Genomic DNA, 19725 nt, shown 5'->3' on the forward strand with positions numbered 1-19725 from the left:
TTTAGTAAAATGTCTGTTTACTTCCACCAATACTTAATCACAAATCTTCTGGAGTAAGAGATCAGTCTGTTTTGCACACTAATGATAACCTGGCCTGGTTTCAGCTGTAACAGTTGTCTTTCTTCCCAGTGGCTGGTGCAGTGCTGTGGTTTGGATTTAGTATGAGAATAAAGCTGATAACACACTGAAGTTTTAGTTGCTGCTCAGTTGTGCTTCCCCTGATCAAGGACTTTTCAGTCTCTCATGCTCTGCCAGTGAGAACAGGCACAAGGAGCCAGGGGACACACAGCCATGGCAACTGACCCAAAGGGATATTCCACACCACAGAACATCACCCCCAGAATATAAACTGAGGAGAGTCAGCCAGGAGGGGCCAATCACTGCTTGGGGATAAGTTGGCCATGAGTCAGTGGGTGCTGAGCAACTGTAACTGCATCACTTGTTTTTTTTTCAGGGGGCGGGTTTATTCCTTCCTCTCTCTCCCTCCTACCATAACTGTTGTTGTATTATTATATTTTATATTTTACTTTTTCCAGTTCTCTTCCCCATCCCATTGGGAAGGCAGAGGAGAGAGCAAGTGGCTGGTTGGTACTTAGATGCCAGCTGGGCTCAAACCACGAAATAACCAAAAAATCCACCTTTTTTCTGATTATCAACTTCAGGGGACAGTGACTGAGCAGAATGTTTTAAAATGGTATTATTTAGACTTATCTCATTTAAAGTCTTGCCATAAGCATGCAAGAATAAAAAGCAATCCAAATCATTTGGAATGTAAGACAAAGATACCCTCCTTTGCTGTACTAAGAATGCCAGGCTCCTGAGCAAACTGTTACACATATTACTGTTGAATAGTAAAGGCTACTCATGTAATTATCTTATTACTTAGCAGAATGGTGGTTGTCTCCAAGGCAGGTAATGCTGAGCTTCAACTAAACTTTTACCACAAACACAAAATACTTAAAATGAATTAGAAAGCTGCCTCATATTGCTAACCATACATTGCCCCATATCCAATGTGCAGGGTTTAAATACCTGATAGTTCCTGTGGGAGAAGGGAGAGGGCTGATCAGGTGAGCCATGTTGTCTGGAATGTTTATTGTTAAGGGAGAGATCTGGGGTTGCACAGGCTTCACTGGGGACTCCGGGGCCTCCTGTTTTTCTCTCTTTTCATTGGACAGAGCTGTGAATGTTATCTTGATGTTTGTGCTGGGAAACCTGAAAGTACAGCTGAAAAATAAAACACAAATATATAAGCCACTTTTTACAGAATGTCAGATTTTCTGCATAACTTGCACCTATCACCCAACCTAATTTAAAAATCAAAAGGTTCAGTAAATCACTTGTAACCATCTTCGTTTTATAGCTCATACAGAAAAAGCAATGTGGCCAGAAAAAGACCCACAAGTAAGCAGGTTGAAAACTGGGAAAGAAATACAAGCAAATGTAATTCTTTATAACAAGCGCAGTTTATGTGTTGCCTCTAAATTTCTTGAGGGTCACCCTGATCTTGCAACTATCCCTAAAACAAGTCCTACTTTGAAGACTGTTTTATGATGCCAAAGAACAGTTTCAGTAAATAAACAAGTCACAAGTAGTTGGGAGCATACATTTTGACCAGTTTGAGGTCTACCCAGTTTCACAGAGTGGTCTACCTAGAAGATAAGATTTCTCTTAAAATACTTATTAAATAACTAGCAATCCTAATTCTGGTCATTTAAGGAGTATATTGCTGTTGTAACACTACATTCAAGTATTTTTTCTCAGAGCTGAATTTAAGAGCCCTTCTTCCTATCCTATTAAAGGCTACATGCCAAATTTAAAGATTAATGATAAATTAACAATGTGCAATTGTCTAAAAATTTGGAAAACAAAACACAATGAATGCACTTTCAGGTATTTTTCGTTCTGCATCTCTGTATATAGCATTTAGAACTTAACCCAGTTAAACAGACTGTTTACAACTTCGCAGTAAATAAACAGACTGAACAAGAAAAACCTAAATTTCTCTCAAAAAAGCATCTATAAAAATGCAATTCAACAACTCTAATATCTTCCCTTAAGCCGTTAGACTGCACCCAGCATTAAACCCACAACTATATTCACGCACCTCTTCCACATGATGAAAAGAACTTTCCACCAGCACAATACCAAAGAAACCCATAACATTTTCTAAGGTTAAGGTGATTCTAGGTAGATCTAGTTTTATAAAGATAGGAAACAACAGCATGCCTAAGAAACACAGGTATGAATGCAAGATACAGACCATAAACAGAAGTGATTACTTATGCTTATTATATTTTTCCAGAGAAAAGTGATGTAAGAATTGGAACACTCAGTTGTGGAGTAGCCTTAAAGCATTTCTTCAAATCAATCTGAAGGTGTTTATAGAACAAAGGCAGCATTTGATTTCTGTGACATCTCCTGCCACGTGCACCATAGTGATTCTTTTTTCCTACAATGTACACCCAAGGATCAGGAAAAAGAAAGAATTGACAATGACCTTCCTTTTCTCTCAGTCTTACTTCTCAGTATGGACCACGTCCGAATTTAACAGCCGACCTATTTCTGAAACATGCTCCAGGTACTAAATTAGGAACAGAATCTATGCCAAAAAACTGCACATGCATTTCAGCAAGAAAGTTAAATGGACCAATTTCTGGGTTGGGTTTTGTGGTTTAGGGTTTTCTAGTATCTTCAGTAACAACTTATTTCTTTGCTTATACTGCTTTAGTTTGAATGAGGTCTCCGCTGTTTTGCTAATAAAAATGCTTCCTGAACATTTCAGTTAATGGACTGCTCCTGACAACACTGCTCAAGTGCATGCAGAGGATAGCTACAGACACCCTTTTGCTGAAGATTAAATAAAAATCCCTGTAAGTGATCACCACCATCTGTTTTGATACAGAGACAGATTTAAACTTTAGTCACCTGTTCTCTATGTTTTACAAGGTGTCCTGGGTTCAGCTGTAGCAGCCATTTTTCTCCTCCTTAGTAGTTGGTGCAGTGCTGTGTTTTTCCACTTTCACCTGAGAACAATGCTGGTAATACTGATGTTTTTAGTTGCTGCTAAGTAATGTTTACTCCAATCAAGGACTTTTCAGTCTCATGCTCTGCTGGTGAGGAGGGGCATGGGAAGCCAGGAGGAAGCAGAGACAGGACACCTGACCCAAAGTACCCAAAGGGGTATTCCAAACCACAGCATGGCATTCCCACTACAGAAACTGGGGGGAGTTACCCAGAAGGCCCAGATCATTGCTTGGGTCCATTTGGGTATCAGTGGGCAGGTGGTGAACAATTGTATTCTCTCCTCTTGCTGGTGGTAGCAGTAATGGGTTTGTGTTATACCTTAGTTACTGGACTGTTCTTATCTCAACCCCTGGGATTTACGTTCTTTCGATTCTCCTCCCCATCCCTGTGGGAGTAGGGGGTAAAAAAAAGGAGAGTGAGTGAGCGGCTGTGTGGTTCAGAGTTACCAGGTGGGCTTAAACCACAGCAGTTCTTTTTGGCACCCAATATGGGGCACAAAGATTTGAAATACCAACAAATCTGACCAGAGTGTGTCTAATCGTAAATCTAAACCTCGACACAAGGCTATTGCATACCTGAAAATATAACTGAATGCTTTTCAGACCAAACTTATTTCAACTTCAGTAAAATGTGGGAGTAATTGGACATAGCTTTAGACGCTCTTTCACTGGTGGATTTCTTACTGCCCAGTTAAAAAACTCAGCACATAACAATGAGCAACCACAGTTTTAGTGCTGGGGTGGGGTAAGGACGGGGAGAAGGTAACCTTCACAACTTAGGCACAAATATCAGAAATATGGAAATATAAAATGTATACTCGAAAATTCCTTCAATATTTCATGTAAGCATATTAAACCACCTCCCTTCTTACACTACTGCAATCCCTTAATACACTGTTTTCCCTCTGGGCATCTTTTGCAAAAAAGGTAAGGACAGCTTACTCAGGTAAGACTAAAGTACAGATTTCAAAGTACAGCAGAGAAATGGTGCTCCCAAATGTTGATCAAGTTTGGAAAACAAAACCAAAAACCACCCAAAACCCAGGAGCTCTGACTAATCAAGGGTATGGGATAGGTTACAAATGCGCCAAACAAACGTGAACTTACAGTCAGGAGCTATATTCAGACCCAAAGGTGTTACAGTTTACAGCACTTCCCATGCTGAGCTTGAAGGAATGACCTTATTAAGGAAGACACAACAAACTCACAAAACACCACCTGGTTAGAACACGCAAACACCTAAATATAACCACGAAAGACCACATCTGTCCATTGATTTCTATTTGTAAATAGAGGGGTTTTAATAGAAGCATATTTTTAGATAGCAAAATTTATCCAAAAAGCAGAATAAAGAGCATGTACCAGCCAACAGTTTTTCTGAGTAAGCTGCATTAACATGACTGTACATTTATTTCCAAAATCAAAGTAAGGAACATGTTCTAATTTGATGAGAATCAAGCTGTTTTTGGCATATTCTTTAGTTACATAATGAACTAAAAAACCACAGCACACCTACAGTGAAAGACCTCATCAAGCACTTAGTCTACAGCAAGCTGAAGTTGATTTTACTATTTAAAGCATTTACAATAGGTTCACAATGTACTACCATAGGTTGGTTGCTGTAGAAGACACTCATCTATATAACCCACTTAAAAATGGAAAGAAAAAAATAGTATATTCGTAAGCTGGCACCTTGCACCTCATCTACTCAACTACCATTCTTAACAGGATGATGCCATTTGGAGTAGGACATCCAACAGAGCCACCAAAACGGATTCAACAGATTCCTACAAACAAATGTTTACAGACATCCATGTTTAAACAGCCTATCATGTAAAGTGTATTAGGTATCTATGTGATGGAAACAAGTAGCAGTATTTAGCTGATGTGCCAGCACTGTATTTTATGTATTTTAAACAACTGTTCACACGATCCACATTTGAATAATTTTGTACATTTATTGATTACGATAAGTACTCGCCTTGTGCTTTTACAGAGCATCACAAAGGACAGTGGGCAATGCCAGGAAACTGCAGCAGAGGTGTCACAACTAAAATGCAACTCACCAGCCTAGTTATTTAAAAGTTCTCTCTGGGTTGAGTACTGGAGAACAGACAAGAAGCATCAAATCATTTCAAACTATTTGCTAGAAAACTCTTGCTATTTCTAGAGCTCCCAGCAGGATGGAGAGATGTTGATTTAGGCACTATCTCTAAGGAGGTGAACAACTTCGCAGGGTGCCAGGTAAAGCGTCTTGAGGGAAAATGTGCAAAGTCTTGTTTTGTCACACCTGTATTTCTAATATTTTCTCACTTCCCCTCAGTGATCCTGCCTGTACTGCAAGGAAAAGATGATAATATACTTGTAATTCTGCCTATATGAAAATATAATCTGACTGAAAACGAGGAATTCCCTCCTGTCTACCTGGGGAACCAAACTATAGAAGTAGGAATTCAATTCCTCCCTGTACCCTGCTATGACATTCAGTGCCTCAGTATCCTTTGAATTATTCCATTTTTTTAATTTTCTTTTAAGAACCAGGCCCAAAATTGGAGAGAAGCTGCCAACCTGCTGTTCTTTTATCAGCATCTCCAGATTTTACATTCAAATAGATTATAGGAGTTTGGCACTAATAACCCACTAAATCATGGTAGCTCCAACTGTACAATTCAACTCTTCACACTATGACACTGAACACCACTTAACTTGGGGATGCCCCTGTATTTTAAATACATCTAAAAGAATAACAAGGTGAGAGTTTTCAAACTCCTGTTGATTTACTGAGAGCCAAGATCATCAACTTTTTACATTAAAAAAGCAAGATCCACAAGGAAGAATCCAGGCAGCATCTGAGAGATTGCCTGTGTCATTTTTTGACTTCAAATACTTTACATACAAGCATGGACAACAGTATAACTCACCTCAAGGAAAAACTGAGGTAATTACCACCTGAACCACCCAACAGACCTTTTTCAGCCTGGTTTTCTCTGCCAGTACAGTAGGCAAAAGCAATGTCATTGGTACTTCCTTCTCCTCCCCTATTTTGATCAGTGAACTAGCAAAAAAAAAAAAAACACGTGAATCACTGTACTTCCAGATCTGGCCCCTCCTCCATAGAAGGGAGATTCAAAACTAATCCCTTTTCTAGTTCCTCTTGCCTAGCTGCTTATGATTTGCATCCCAGTTGGGTCTTTCCCCATCACTCCAGTAAAAGCAATCCCCACAGCCAATTAGGATATTTATACTTCTGGTGGAAGATACGCACACTCTGAAGCTTAAGTCACCAGGAAGATACTGCAGTGCATATTTCCAGACACACTTTTGGTTCAGTTCTAATTTAGAAGTCAAGCAAAAATTGGGTTTGCATATCACTCAGATAGAACCACAGAGAAAGTGAGCTTGCAAGGGACCTCTGAAGGTCTCTAGCCCAATCTCCTGTTCACAGAAGGGCTAATTTCCAAGTCAGACTAGGCTGCTCATGGCCTTAGTCTAATCAAATTTAAAGCTTTCCAGGGACAGAGTTGGACAATTAATTCTTGTAATGAGCCACTCTAGTGGTGAAGGGTTTCTCATTTGTCCAGGTATAATTTCTATTGCAACTTGCCACAGCTGCTCATCTTCAAACTGTGAGCTTCTCAACACAGCCTGGTTCCATCTTTTCTATAACACCTGTTTAGGCAGGGAAAGGCTGCACCCAGATCCACCTCTGAGCTTCTACAGGAGAGAAAATAACAAACCTGAGGTCTTTCAGCCTCTCCCCATGCGTGCCAGATCCAACAAGCGTCCCAGCAGCCCTCCATTTTGCGCTGAGGGCCCAAAATTGTTACTGCCCATATGAGCCTAGCCTCCGTCATGACAAGGTGTACTGCTGAAGCACATACCACCTCCTCTCCCCCAGGATCTTACTCATCCTCTGCAGAGCTGCTCCCCAGTCAGCCATTCCCAGCCTTTACCCACCTCAGATACAAGATTTTCCATTTGTCTTTGCTAAACTTCACAAGGTTCCCTTCAGCCCAGTCTGTCAGTGTCCCTCTAGATGACAGCTCTGCACTCCAGCACCATATAAACCATCCCCCACCCTGAATTCAGCATTATCTGTACCTGCAACAGATACTCTCTGTCCTATATCCCAAGTCACCGATGAGTAACGGCACTGACCCCAGTTCTACAAGGACAGAAGGTTGCACAAGGTTAGGTACCACTTTCTCTGCACTGTCTGTAAATCTCAGGCTATCATGTAAAACTGGGAGGCATTCAAGTGTCTGTAGAACAGGGTACTTAAAAAAAGGACACAATTTTTATGACTTCCTCATAATGGGTGAATTTCAGTATGAAACAACAAGGACAACAATTTCATCTCTTCTCAGTTTGCTGCTTCATTTCTTATTGATTTCACCACAATGGATTATTAAGAAGTGAATCAGAAACTAGATCCAGTGATTGGGTTTAACCAAGTTTTGACAAAGCAAGGCTTAAAAGACGAGTCTTCGCAAAAGCAACTAGAAATACCACAGAGGTAAAAAAAAAGCTCAAAAAGTCGAAGTATAATTACATATAATTTCAGTCTTTGCAAAGTCTGTGTATTATGCTTTCATGTCCTGGGAAAAAGGTGAATCTCTAAAGAGAGACCTGAGCTCAGCTCCTCTCACGGGTTAATCTTACACACACAACTCTAGGAAACCTGTCAGGAGAGATGCAAATCCATGTCTTTGAGATACCTGAAAGAAGTAACTTCTGTTAACTTGGAGAAAAGCAACAGTCCCCACGTCAAGGAAAAAGTGGCTGCTTTACTCAGCCTACCCCTTTCCAAAAAAAATTGAATTTAATTTTGTAACTTCCTCATCTTCTGAATTTTATCCCAAAGTTTTCTCACTATTCAACACCAAGAGCAGTCAGCTTAAATTATTCCTCTCCAGAATTGATTTTTAAGACTTTGGGCTGTGTTTAACTGAACTGGAAGTCAATACTGCAGTCCCCTTCCAGAGTACAGTTATCATCTTTAGACCTGAACAGAATCAACAAACCCAAAACTTTTTTAAAAAACAGGGCCACTTTAAAGCAGAGTCAGAATTTCATGATAAGCTTAATGTACCCAATATTTAAAAACTACTAATGAAGGTAGATACTTAAATCCATCCAAAGAGTCACAATATTAAGTAGCTGCCTGCAAACTCCAGAACTTAATTATTACTAATAAAGTATAGATTACGAAAAAAAATTTACACAAATTCTTGTGGTAAAGCTTTTCCTTGACTCTTAAGCACAAGTAACTGCTTAGAGATTTGCTTTACAAGAGTTTTCTAGGATTACAGAAAGAAGTGCTGCTGTAAAACTATCCATAGTGTGAGAAATGACAACAGGAACTTTTATAATGAATACTCTGAAAAAGGGTTATCCAGTATGCCATAATATTAATCAGATTATTATCATCATCATCCAAAAGAGAGAGAACTTTTTTAATGAGCAATTTTTTAGTACAGGTCCATGTCCATCTCCATGAGGTACAACCCTATCAAGGATTCCTATCAAGAATTTTAGCTTAACAATTGTAAAGCTTTCTACATTGCTGGTAAGAGAAGAAAGGAGTGTCCAGTTTTCTCTACTGACACGGCGAGATGGTCTAAAACCAGCCAATTTCTAAAATCTGTATTAAAGAAACAAAGCCCAACTCCTCCAGTGGCTTTTTAAGAACGGAGGTTTTTAATGCTCTTCTTGGCCACACCCTGTGAAGCAATGTGAGAAACTACCCCAGCAGAAACAGCAGGACTGCCCACATGTACATGTACACACACACACTGTGTTAGGATGGATTCCTCCTCGTTCCTGATTCCATGATTTTAAACTAAGTCCTGACTTGGCTAATTTACCATAAATTTAAACACAATTACACTTGCCCATTACTAGTCAGGACACTTCTAGAGGTTACCAAAAAAGCAAACACCCTTTTAAAAGTGGCAGCTTTTTCCTCGGGGGGTGTGTGTGTGTGTGTGTGTGTGAATCACAACCTCACACGTGTTCCCCTTAATTCTCTGCATCCTTTGCAATTGATTTCTGTTGACCAAAGATCAATAGTTGCAAAGAATGCCCTCCACAAACAGAGGATGTGAGGGCTCTGCAGAAAACTGAACCTCTAATACCATAAGGAACAAAACACACTCAGATTTTTAAACCAGCAATTAGACTTTCTATTCTGAGCCCTGGGCATGCTTGTCACAATTATCTGTAGTTTTTTTCAGGTGTGCCATCACTGTCTCCAGAGTGACATAAAGCAGCATGAAAAAAAGCCCTGAAGATCACTGATCTACACACTCAGATGTGTTAAGATTCAAAAGCAAAGATGAATGCATCATCAGAAGTGATGAAATACTGCTGTAGCCTCATGTTAATTCAAGTTGGCCAACAAAATGCTTTCACCAAATTCTAAGCAAAGGCTGAATATATGATATAGTTGTAAATGGCTCCCCTGTAGGAAAACTAGGTTACGTATTTCCCTACTCATGTTTTAGCAAGTGCATAAGTCGTATGTAAAGTTGTCAGTATTCATTACAGGAATGGAGCTAACCCGCTTGGGGAAGGATCTGGAACAATCCTGTCTGCGTCAAAAAATGATCCTGTGACAACAGAGTATTGATGACGACAACCGGAACATTCCTGAACCACTAGCAGCAAATACAAACTGAGTAATAAACACATGCTCCTGTCTGAAATGGTGTCCAATTCTTCTTTCCCACTCAGAAGGCTAACAATAAATAACCCATTTTTAACCCTATGTTCACAATAATTTTTCACAGGCATTTAAGAGCTGAGACTTGAAAAGATGTGTCCTGAGGATGTTCAACAGCTTTTGCTGCAAATGTAAATTATTCTATTAACTTAATGCTGATCTCACCCCTCCCCTGCACTATGATGCTACTGAAACAAGCATTAATCAAAGTGCTATTACAGATTTTCAGAAGTTCTTGTTTTAGCAGTCAAACATTGCATTTTCTTTATATACCAACCACACAAACACTGCTATTGATCAGCAGCAAAAACATTTAGGTTATCCTACAATACTGGAAATGTGCTACAGTTAATTACAAATACATATCTCAAACTCACAAATTCCCACTGCACTCTCCTTTCTTAAAGGGTAAAATATTTAAACCAGCAAGAAATGGGGAAAAAAAAAAACCAAACAAAACCTAAGAAATTCAATACAGTAGCCCTACACAGGCTGCAGGAACTGAGAAAGAAATTGGCCTGCAGGCAAGAATGTAGGCAGCAGTTACTGTAGAAACCAAGCTCTTCGTTGCTTTTCTCTAAGCAAAAGAAAGACACAAAAGGAGCTGGAAAACAGCGATCGATGGGAAGCAGCTTATAAAGCTGCTTGTCACATCTGCTGCAGGAAAACCAGACACTAATTCATTAAAACTGCTCATGTAATGCCTCTGGAATTTGAGGCTCCCCAGCCTGTGAATACAAAAGAAACTCCGCCTATGGAAACACTGCGTTTTCGGGTATTTAGCATCTCCGTACACAAAAGCTGTATGCAGTCAGGTTGTGTGGTCTCTACACTTAAATTTCATTCTAAACTATCAAAACAAAATTTGTCCAAAAGATTGTGTGCCTCTGTCTTTGCCAAATTTCAAAGAGCTATTTCAAGTCCCCACAGAGCATACATAACTATAATACAACAGCTTCCTGTTTAAAAAAAAAACAGAAACTAAACAACAACGGGAAAGTAAAAAGATCAATCATCATTTCTTCTTCCTACTAGGTAACTGCATTTAACAATACTTTCCTGTTATCAAACATGCAAACTCAAACTTTCACAACAGTAAATACCATTCACAACTTTCTGTAAAACATGACTGACAATTATAGCTGAGCTGAAGGAGATAAACCAAACCCGCTCTACCCTTTAGCAGCAAGTTAGGTGGTTTCAGAGGTGCCTGGCATCTCCCCCTCAGTTGCAGGGGATTCAAAGGCAAGCAAAAATTCAGGCGGAAGCAGTGCTAAATAAAAAGCTCTCAGCAAACTAAACATAACTGCTCAGAGCCAAGCCTACAGCATTTGGCATTTTACTATTCCTTCCAATTAAAACAGTAGGGGGAAGTACAGTGAACAAGTGCCGTCATGATGTGTTTTGACGCAAGCATAATCATAAAAAAAGCATTTATGACTCACACGTTACTTTAGCAGCAAAAGACTTCATTTATTACATCAGAGACCTGCATTCTACTGCAAAATGATGCCAAACCTCCCTAATCATTACCCAAAGAACAGCTACCCACAGGGGCAAGGCCGCAGAGAAAAAAAAAAATCATTATTCCTGAGTCAAGGAAGCAAAGTTTATTTTAGACAGGCTTTTCAAGACAGAATTCTGCTTCCAAGAGCAGAATAGTCCTTTATTTCACACAGAAATCCATGACTAACTCAGGCCATTGAAGAGTGACAAAAACTGCTTCCTACCAACGCTAATTTTGAGTACACAGTAGTGTTTCATTTCCCCCTTATATATGCCTGCCTGGTCAAAGAACAGACTTTTTTCAGGCTGCTCTCTAAAAGCTACAGGCATTTATTAAACTTCACAATTACCAACCTAAAGGTGTTTGATGCGCAAGGGCCACTCCATACTTGTTTCACCTTGGGGATACTGCTGGGCTGGGTATCTCAAAAGGAATCAAGATTTTGTATTGTATTCCAAGATGGGTTTTTTAACCAACTGCACTCGGCAGAATGTCTGTTCAAACCACTTCCCAATTCTTCTTCTATGTGCAAATTCCTAAAATGTTTCTAGTGAAGGTGCAGACGCTCTATAGAGCTTATATGCGTGGCCTGCTCCACAGCGTTACATAAACTTACTTTATCCTTAATCACTTCTGTGGGCACTCAAGGACCAATCAAGACTCCAAAGAGTCTGAAAGACTGCAAAGTAAAGAAACCATTTAATCGACAACAAACACGTTATTAGAAAATATTCCTCAAGAAGCACTGCTCCTGAGCTGTTCTCAGATCATGCTAAGCTCTCAAACCATGGGCTGCTGTAAGGGGCAGCAGTGAAGTACAGAAGGATAAAACCAATTTAAACTAACAGACATGATTTAACACGTCAGATAGTCATGTCAGTAGAAATCTGTCCAGGTATAACAAAATAAACTAAAAAGTGTTCATGAGAATCTGTTAACCATTGTCACTGTACTGATAAAAGAACAACAGTACAAAGAAGGAAAGGGTATAGCATACAAACATGAAGCATGGGATTAATTTCTCCAAGCATAAACCTGTACCTGTGTTAGTCATTTAGCTTTCTAGTGAATGAAAATGAACAGACACTTCATGGTGTACAGCCCAGAGAAGGGAAAAGCTGAAACCGTTTGGAGAAATCAGGTCTAGGGATGGTTATTTTTAATTTAAAGGGAGTGTATGTGTAGACACACACATACACTCTCATTCAGTCACACACTGCCCAGTATTAAGCAAAATGAAACTCACTCCAAACATCTAGTGAAGTAATGAAAACTGTAAGCCAAGATTCCTGAAGCCAGGAAGGTACCAACCAGGCTTAACAATAAAAGCTTCATCTTGGGGATGGTTTCTTGGGATACAGCGATGTAAGAGCTCAGCACTGCCAAACAAGGCAGGCTCTTCCCTGCCTCTTGCACTACTTCTGTTCCCAGCCACAGGCTTACTCCATTTATGTTACCAGGAGCACCTTCACCTGATTTACTAACCCAGCAGAAAACTGCTTTAGCCCAAATACAGAAGTTTGATGATGCTTTAGTAAATTTAAGTCATCTCACAGTCTAACCTCGCCTCAAAAATGTCAAGTAAAACCACCATGACACCTTAATTTAAAAGCACTATTGTAAGTATTTCTCACTATGTAAGAAAATGTTTTATTATGCAACTGTTTCAACCATTCCCTTTAAAAGACTGAAATTTGAACTAATACAGAAAAGTAAGCTTCCAGAAGACACTGGTCATAAGAGCAAGTGCAGAACTCTGCTTGTGAACACAAGTGCATATTCAAGACTTAGAGAATAAAATTTGGTTAACTTGGGACCTTCTAGCTTGACCAAGAAAGTCAGTATCTGGACTGCAGACACTGTTAATAGGATGGATAATGGCCACTTAAGTCAAGCATTCCTCGCAACATTTCTACTGCTCTAAAGACGTGACATACTAGAAGCTACACTAGGAATAAAATTTCTCAGAGTCATGGCATGTATTATGTATTAGTAAATAACTAAGGCATTTATATGTTCCTATGTATTTACTACTTTCAAGGTCACAACTAGAATTGAATAAACACACTGCTCTGCATTTCTGTAACATCCTTCATTAGAAAACACTGAAGCACTGCACACGCTGCAGCATAACACTTCAGGATCCAGTGCTCTTTGCACTCAAGACACACCAAAGGTTAGAGATAGCAGCACTCAGACCGGAAGAGTGTATGCAAGAAAGTCTGGAGCACTGACAAAACCAGAATCAACAGACCTCAAAATCAGGGAAAGGGAGGCAAGTGGAAAGGGAGAGGAGCAGGGTGTCTGCACTGCAGACAAAGTAAGCCACTTCAAACCCCAAGGAATCAATTTTAAAAGGCAAAGAATAGCTCTTGATACAAAGTGCTAGAAAAGAGCACTGGAATTTCATCATCCCCCTGCCTCCACCCATGAAGTATTATCCCCATTTTTAAAAACAGATTAAACAGATTTGTGAATTAGCCAAGTCCTTTTGGCAAGCGTGCAATAGAGCTGGGAACAGAACATATTTTTCCTCAACACCCAATCTTTGTTTAAACCACTGACTGGATCATACCTTAAATCTTCCTTCTCTGACAACCACTTCAAGAGGCAGAGCACCAGTGAAACACACATCTTCAGAGAAAGGGAGACTGTTCAATTAAGACTGAAATATTTCAATCCCAGCTTGTTGCACAGGAGCAGCTGCTGAAGGAGCAAAAACAAGTGGTGGCTATGAAGCCTACACAGCAGAAAGTAACTCATGCACGTGTATCTCAAGGAATACATCACATCCTCCAAAACAGAGCTAGAGGTGTTTTCATTTCACCAGTCCTTTACTATTACACCATACAAACTGCACATTAAATGCATATGTTCTAATTAAAATATAGACAGCTATATACTGAAGAATTTGAAGATGATAAGCTACACTAACTTCATCTCCTATGTACCTACGAGAAACAGGATTTTTTCTTTTCCATTGTCAAAAAGAAAAAAAAAACATAGTATTTCAAGCAATTAAGAAAAAAAAAAGGTGAAATTTATATCCTGAATATTGAAAAATATCTGGGGAAGAAGGACTCTTCATTCCCTTTCCTTTAATAACAAAGTGGAGCTCATTCAAGACAATGAATAGTTGTCAAGCTCATGTCTGTTACTTGTACCAGTGGCCTTGAACACTGTCAGGGATGGGGCAGCCACAGCTTCTCTGGACAGCCTGTGCCAGCACCTCAGCACTCTCACAGGGAAGAGCTTTTCTATCCCACAGTACATCACTTTCTTCACACTCTGGTGAGTGTGAAGAGAGTCTTCTTCTGAGAAACGCTAGAGCCAAACCAACTCTGTACGTAGCAACTGACACAACATTAAAGTCTTCCAGAACATAGATTAACAGAGCAGAGTCTTCTCTTGTGCAACCAGACTGATGAACCAAAGTTCATGAAATGCTTTGAAATGCTGGAAAAAAGCAAGATGCAATCAGCTCCAAAGAGGTTCTTGTACACAGACGAACATTTTGCTGAACTGCTCCAACAAACTTCCCTCAATGGGCAGACATTTGCAAGGCTCTCCTAGATTTACGTAAAGCAATATGTCTTCCCTTTCACACACACACACACACACACACACACACACACACACACACACACACCCCCCGATGAAACAAGTGATGCTTGTTCAAGTCCAGCTTCCCCAGCTTATCAACTGAGCATCATTCTTCCCTGAATGGGACTGTGAAAACTGACATATCAAAAATCCTCAAATTATCAAGAACTCTCCATCCTCCCCTCCCCATATACCATCTATCTGCTGGACCCTCCCCTATCTCAGAAGACCATTTTGCTGTTACTATTTCATTTCTGTCATGCACAAATATTGATTGCTATAAAATCAGACATTTCTGTAGTGAGATCTGAATGTAGGATGGCATATTTCAGAACAATTTCATCAGTCATGTGATTCCTTCCAAATTTCACTGCAGCATCCACTTGTACAGCAAGGCTGAAAAGATGCAAATGAGTTCCATGCACATGCTACTGCATCAAAAAAGAACCGCAAACACTAATTTTCACAGTACCTAAATTAACATTTTTCCATTTAGACTTGAAAATCAACCAATATTTGAAAGATTCAGATTTTCAGAAAGATATATTATGTTCAAATGAAATGTTAATCCTTAGCTACAGAAAGCCTTTCGTCATTTCCATGTGTGTATAAAGCATTATACTATACTTCCTTCAATAATGATAAAAACACTTTTATACTGAGAACAAATCTTTTTAAAAATCCCTGTTAGCAGAGGAAGCACCATATAAATACCATGACATATATCATAATATCCAAACATATTATGGTTGATATTATACCATAATTTAATGGTATTATATTATATTATGGTATAATAATATACCAACATGGTATAAGGTATATATACACCTTATATAAGGTGGCCCTTAAGCTCAAGTTATCATAAATACAGAAGAAGCAGTAAATACTATTAATGTATTAGGAGCCCATTTCCTTCATTTTTAATTCATATGTCAAATTATTTTATGATCTTAGAAACATCCATCTGGAAAAGTAAAAGACTGATACTCCTGGGTCTAAAGCCTATTAAAAAAAAAAAAATCAAAGCAAAAATGAAGAAGGATTAAAATATGAAGATCTAAGAGTTATTTTAACAATTCTGGAGGGCATGACCACAGCCTTAGCCTGCACTCTAATACACAGACTTTTCCAGTATACAGAGAACAATGCACAGGCTTTAAGTCAGAAAAGCTAAAAACTAAGATAACAGACACCACAGATGATTAAAAACAATCTCTATAAAACTACATCTAACATCCTTCCCCCCCAAAAAGAAAGAGCCAAGACTTCTACCTCACATACTACAAATTTTTCACTAAATGTTAACGCACAAGTTTGTTTGCCATGGCTTTTAGAAAAAGCCAAAAAGGTTTGCTAGATATTTTTAAGCTAACACTGCTTTAATCATCACTGGGAATCACACTGGGAAAACCTTAAGAGCACTAATTAGTTCAGTTACAAAATTATATCTTACAATCAGTTTTGCTCCCTCTCCTGAGGAAACAACAGTCAGTTTATATGAGACAGGACACCATCACTTGGTGCAGAAAGCTTGAAATGCAATATGAAACCCTTAAACCTCACTGCTCAAAAAAAAACAACACATAAAGCTTAACAGAGACTACCAGAAACTAGTTATCAACTATCTGTATTTGAAGATATTTCTGTGGTGAAGTGCAAAATGAGACCATCAATCACACGAACACTTGGGAAACTACTAAAATAGCACAAGCACAGTTTTGTTGCTTTTCCAGTCCAAGTTCATAATCCACAGTGGTCACCTTTTACTTGCTTTTTCCTCTTCTTCTACTTCCGTATGTGGATAGTACCTCTATGACCTACACTCCTCACAGAAGGAGAAACAGTGTCCAGAAACATTACGGAGCCCTCTTGCCTGCAGAGTCCGAGGGACTTCTTTGCTAAGCGCAGGACTCGTCAGGCCCCTCAGCGAGCCGATTCAACTTACTAATGCATCACCAGTTAACCCAGTGAAGCAAGTATTTTAAGAGGAAAATAGTACTCTCTGGGGCTAGTGCAAGAACTGGCCAGCACAGGACCTAGTGGTGCCAGAGCCAGCTAGGCTCTGGAGCCAGGATCTAGAATCTGAAAGAATCACTAAGGCCCTGCAAGAGCAGAAAACCTCTACAGCAGCTCAAATGTTGACCAAACTGCTATGTAAGATACTGTGAAGACACTTTATCAATCTTATTAATTTCTTCCCATCTGGTAACGGAAAAAACTGCACTCCTGACTTGACAGAAAACTAATCCTGAGCCTGCTTCTCTCCTCCTCTTCCAAGGGATTGTTTTTCAGGCCTACCAGTAAGCTAATCTGTCTTGATCACACAATGTGAACACCAGAGCTAACATACCGGATGGAACAGGATGACTCTTTTGGCTGTAACTCCCAATTAGCTTCTTTTAGCTAACCTTGAAACCAAAGGGTTAGTTACAGTTTATCTTCACAAACTGAATCTTACACACAGCTATGCTTAGAATGAGATGAAAGTGCTACCCATGTTTTAATAAAACTGTACTACTATATAAATTGAATGTGAACATTAAAACAAACCCACCCACCCTCTTCAATGAGAAAGATACTTTAAATTACTGCAAATGCTTGAAAAATACCAATACACTTGAGAAGCAAAAGCCTTCTGTAACAGTGCATCCTTTAACTCAGTGCACTCTCTCAGGAAAGATGAGAATTTAAAAGAATACTCTATATAAAGAAGTATATAGATTATAGCAATTATACATATATATATATATATATCTGTTAAACCTGCTGCCTATGGCACACTTAAATAATTGTAACATTCTGAAAAGCTCACCAAATCAAATGAATCGTGCCAAGCCTGACCCCCTCAGAGAGACAAAACTGTCCAATATGTTATAAAACACACTGCAAACATGCAACGTACTTGTATGTACATCTAAGTTTTATTTACTGTTGCTCTCCAGTATTCCTCATTTTGTAGCAGAATCCACAGCACAAAGTTGCTGCAAGTGAAAAATCACAAGCAGTCTGTGAACTTGAGCTGTGATTAAAAGTGGTTTTAAAGATTAGAACAGGCGTATGGAGTGGATGCTTACCATTTACCTACTAAAGGTAACATGGGGGGGGGGGGGGTAAGAAACAGCAATTTACATAATGGTAAAATAATATACACAGAGAAGAAGTATCACAGCTAGCTAACGAATATAGACCAAGTCCCAAAAGATTAAGTATAAGGTCATTTTCTCTCTCAATTTCAAGTTGAAAATAATCAGACTAGTCTCCAAAGTTTCAACAGTGCAACCACGAGACACCAAGCGTGGAAGTACCAGCACAAAACAGAGACTGGGTGCTGGTAACACAGCAGAAAACTAGAAATAAAGAATCAACAGCAAGAGGAAAAAAACAGAAGGAAAAAAGGAAACAAAAGGCTCAGTGCTTGACACTGACAGAGGGAAGAAAAACCTTGCAAAAATAAACAGCTTGGAACACAAACTAAGTAATTCATGGTCTGTGCTGAAGTGGGGGCATGTGCTGGTCATATGTTCAGCGTATGTTATTGGCACCATTCACCAGCATGTTCCGTGTTGTAATAGCTCAAACATTTAAATTTGAAATGTGCTGCCTTCAGGGATGACATGATTTGGGCAGCTCTCATGAAACACACACCACTCAAAATGAATACATGCTCATTTTGGCTTGCAGGTTATTTCTCCATACTGCAAACAATGCTTTGCTTGGCACTAACTCATTTGAAGAGCTTACATTAAATATAACCAGTGGTAGTGTGAAGTAACTTTTAAAACTAGTAGACTCAGTTTATGTAAGATTATGTAAAATGACTGTTGTAGTATCTGTGATTCTTAGAGGCAACTTGGAGACTATCAGAGTCTCTCACACACACACACACACACACATATATATGTATGATGCAGCCCCTTGCCCAGATGATGATGAAATGCAATGGTATAGTTTAAGACTCCAAAACATACAGGGGAAAACCAAATTCAGTTGGTGTTCAAACAACAAATTTCAAGTATCTCTCTTCTGTAACAGCTCTGCCTCCCAACTGTACAGTCATTTCTTTTCCTGTGAAACCTGTACCAAGGAAGTTGCTTCTAGTGCTGACACAGACTGTTAAGAAAGGATCACCATCTCCCTACTGTATGCTAATGCCTGGTACCAACCCCTGCTGCATTCAAACAAGTGGCTATGATTAGATCTATTCACTTCCTTTTAAATACCCATCCTGTAGTATTTCAATTTGAAATCCCCTAGAGCGATTTCTCTTTCCTTTTTATTTTTGCATTAAATCATTACCTGCACAAGTCAAATCCTGTCTCCATTTGAAACATCTTTAAGAGGGTTATTCTAATGACTGTGATGGCATGAAGCATCTATCTAAGGACCTTTCAGATTTAAAAATAAAAGTCTCACTCAGTGAAGAACTTTACCAGCCCAACTTCTTGCTCTCTCTGTACCAGACACCGTCAGTATGTTCTCAGTCAGCAATTCATTTACCACAGAACATCCCTATAAAAGCATAAGGCAGTCACACATATTCTCTTCTTTCAATCTCCTGGGGAAAGTTCAAACAAGCAGCTACCACAAAGGCAAAACAGTCTTAAGCAAGACAAAACTGCATTAGTGTAACACATCCAGTACCCAACACTTCCTTAATCAGAGCCCAGGGATGTCCAGGCTGAAATGCAATGCATCACTGCAACAGGCACCCAAACCCCCTGGTACTCACCTATTTCTCTGAAAGTAGTTAACCCTCAACTACTTAGACCTTCAAGATAAAGAAATTTAACTGGAAGAACCACCACTGAATCCTACTAATATCAAACGTTGTTGCAAAAAGAAGCAGCTGTAGACTCAACAGT

General features: G+C 39.2%; 1 protein-coding gene across 3 annotated transcripts in view; it reads right to left on the minus strand.

Annotated features, from left to right (window-relative positions):
• FOXK2 (forkhead box K2) overlaps positions 1-19725 on the minus strand; it is a 430591-nt gene that overhangs the window by 13761 nt on the left and 397105 nt on the right. For all 3 annotated transcript variants that reach the window (XM_062639755.1, XM_062639753.1, XM_062639754.1), the window contains one exon: positions 1033-1227. In XM_062639755.1, the coding sequence (XP_062495739.1) occupies positions 1033-1227 (195 nt within the window). The remainder of the gene's footprint in view (positions 1-1032; positions 1228-19725) is intronic.

Source organism: Pezoporus occidentalis, unplaced genomic scaffold (assembly GCF_034315485.1).
Source record: "Pezoporus occidentalis ecotype Australia unplaced genomic scaffold, CSIRO_AGI_Poc_V1 ctg62, whole genome shotgun sequence".
Taxonomy (NCBI): domain Eukaryota; kingdom Metazoa; phylum Chordata; class Aves; order Psittaciformes; family Psittacidae; genus Pezoporus; species Pezoporus occidentalis.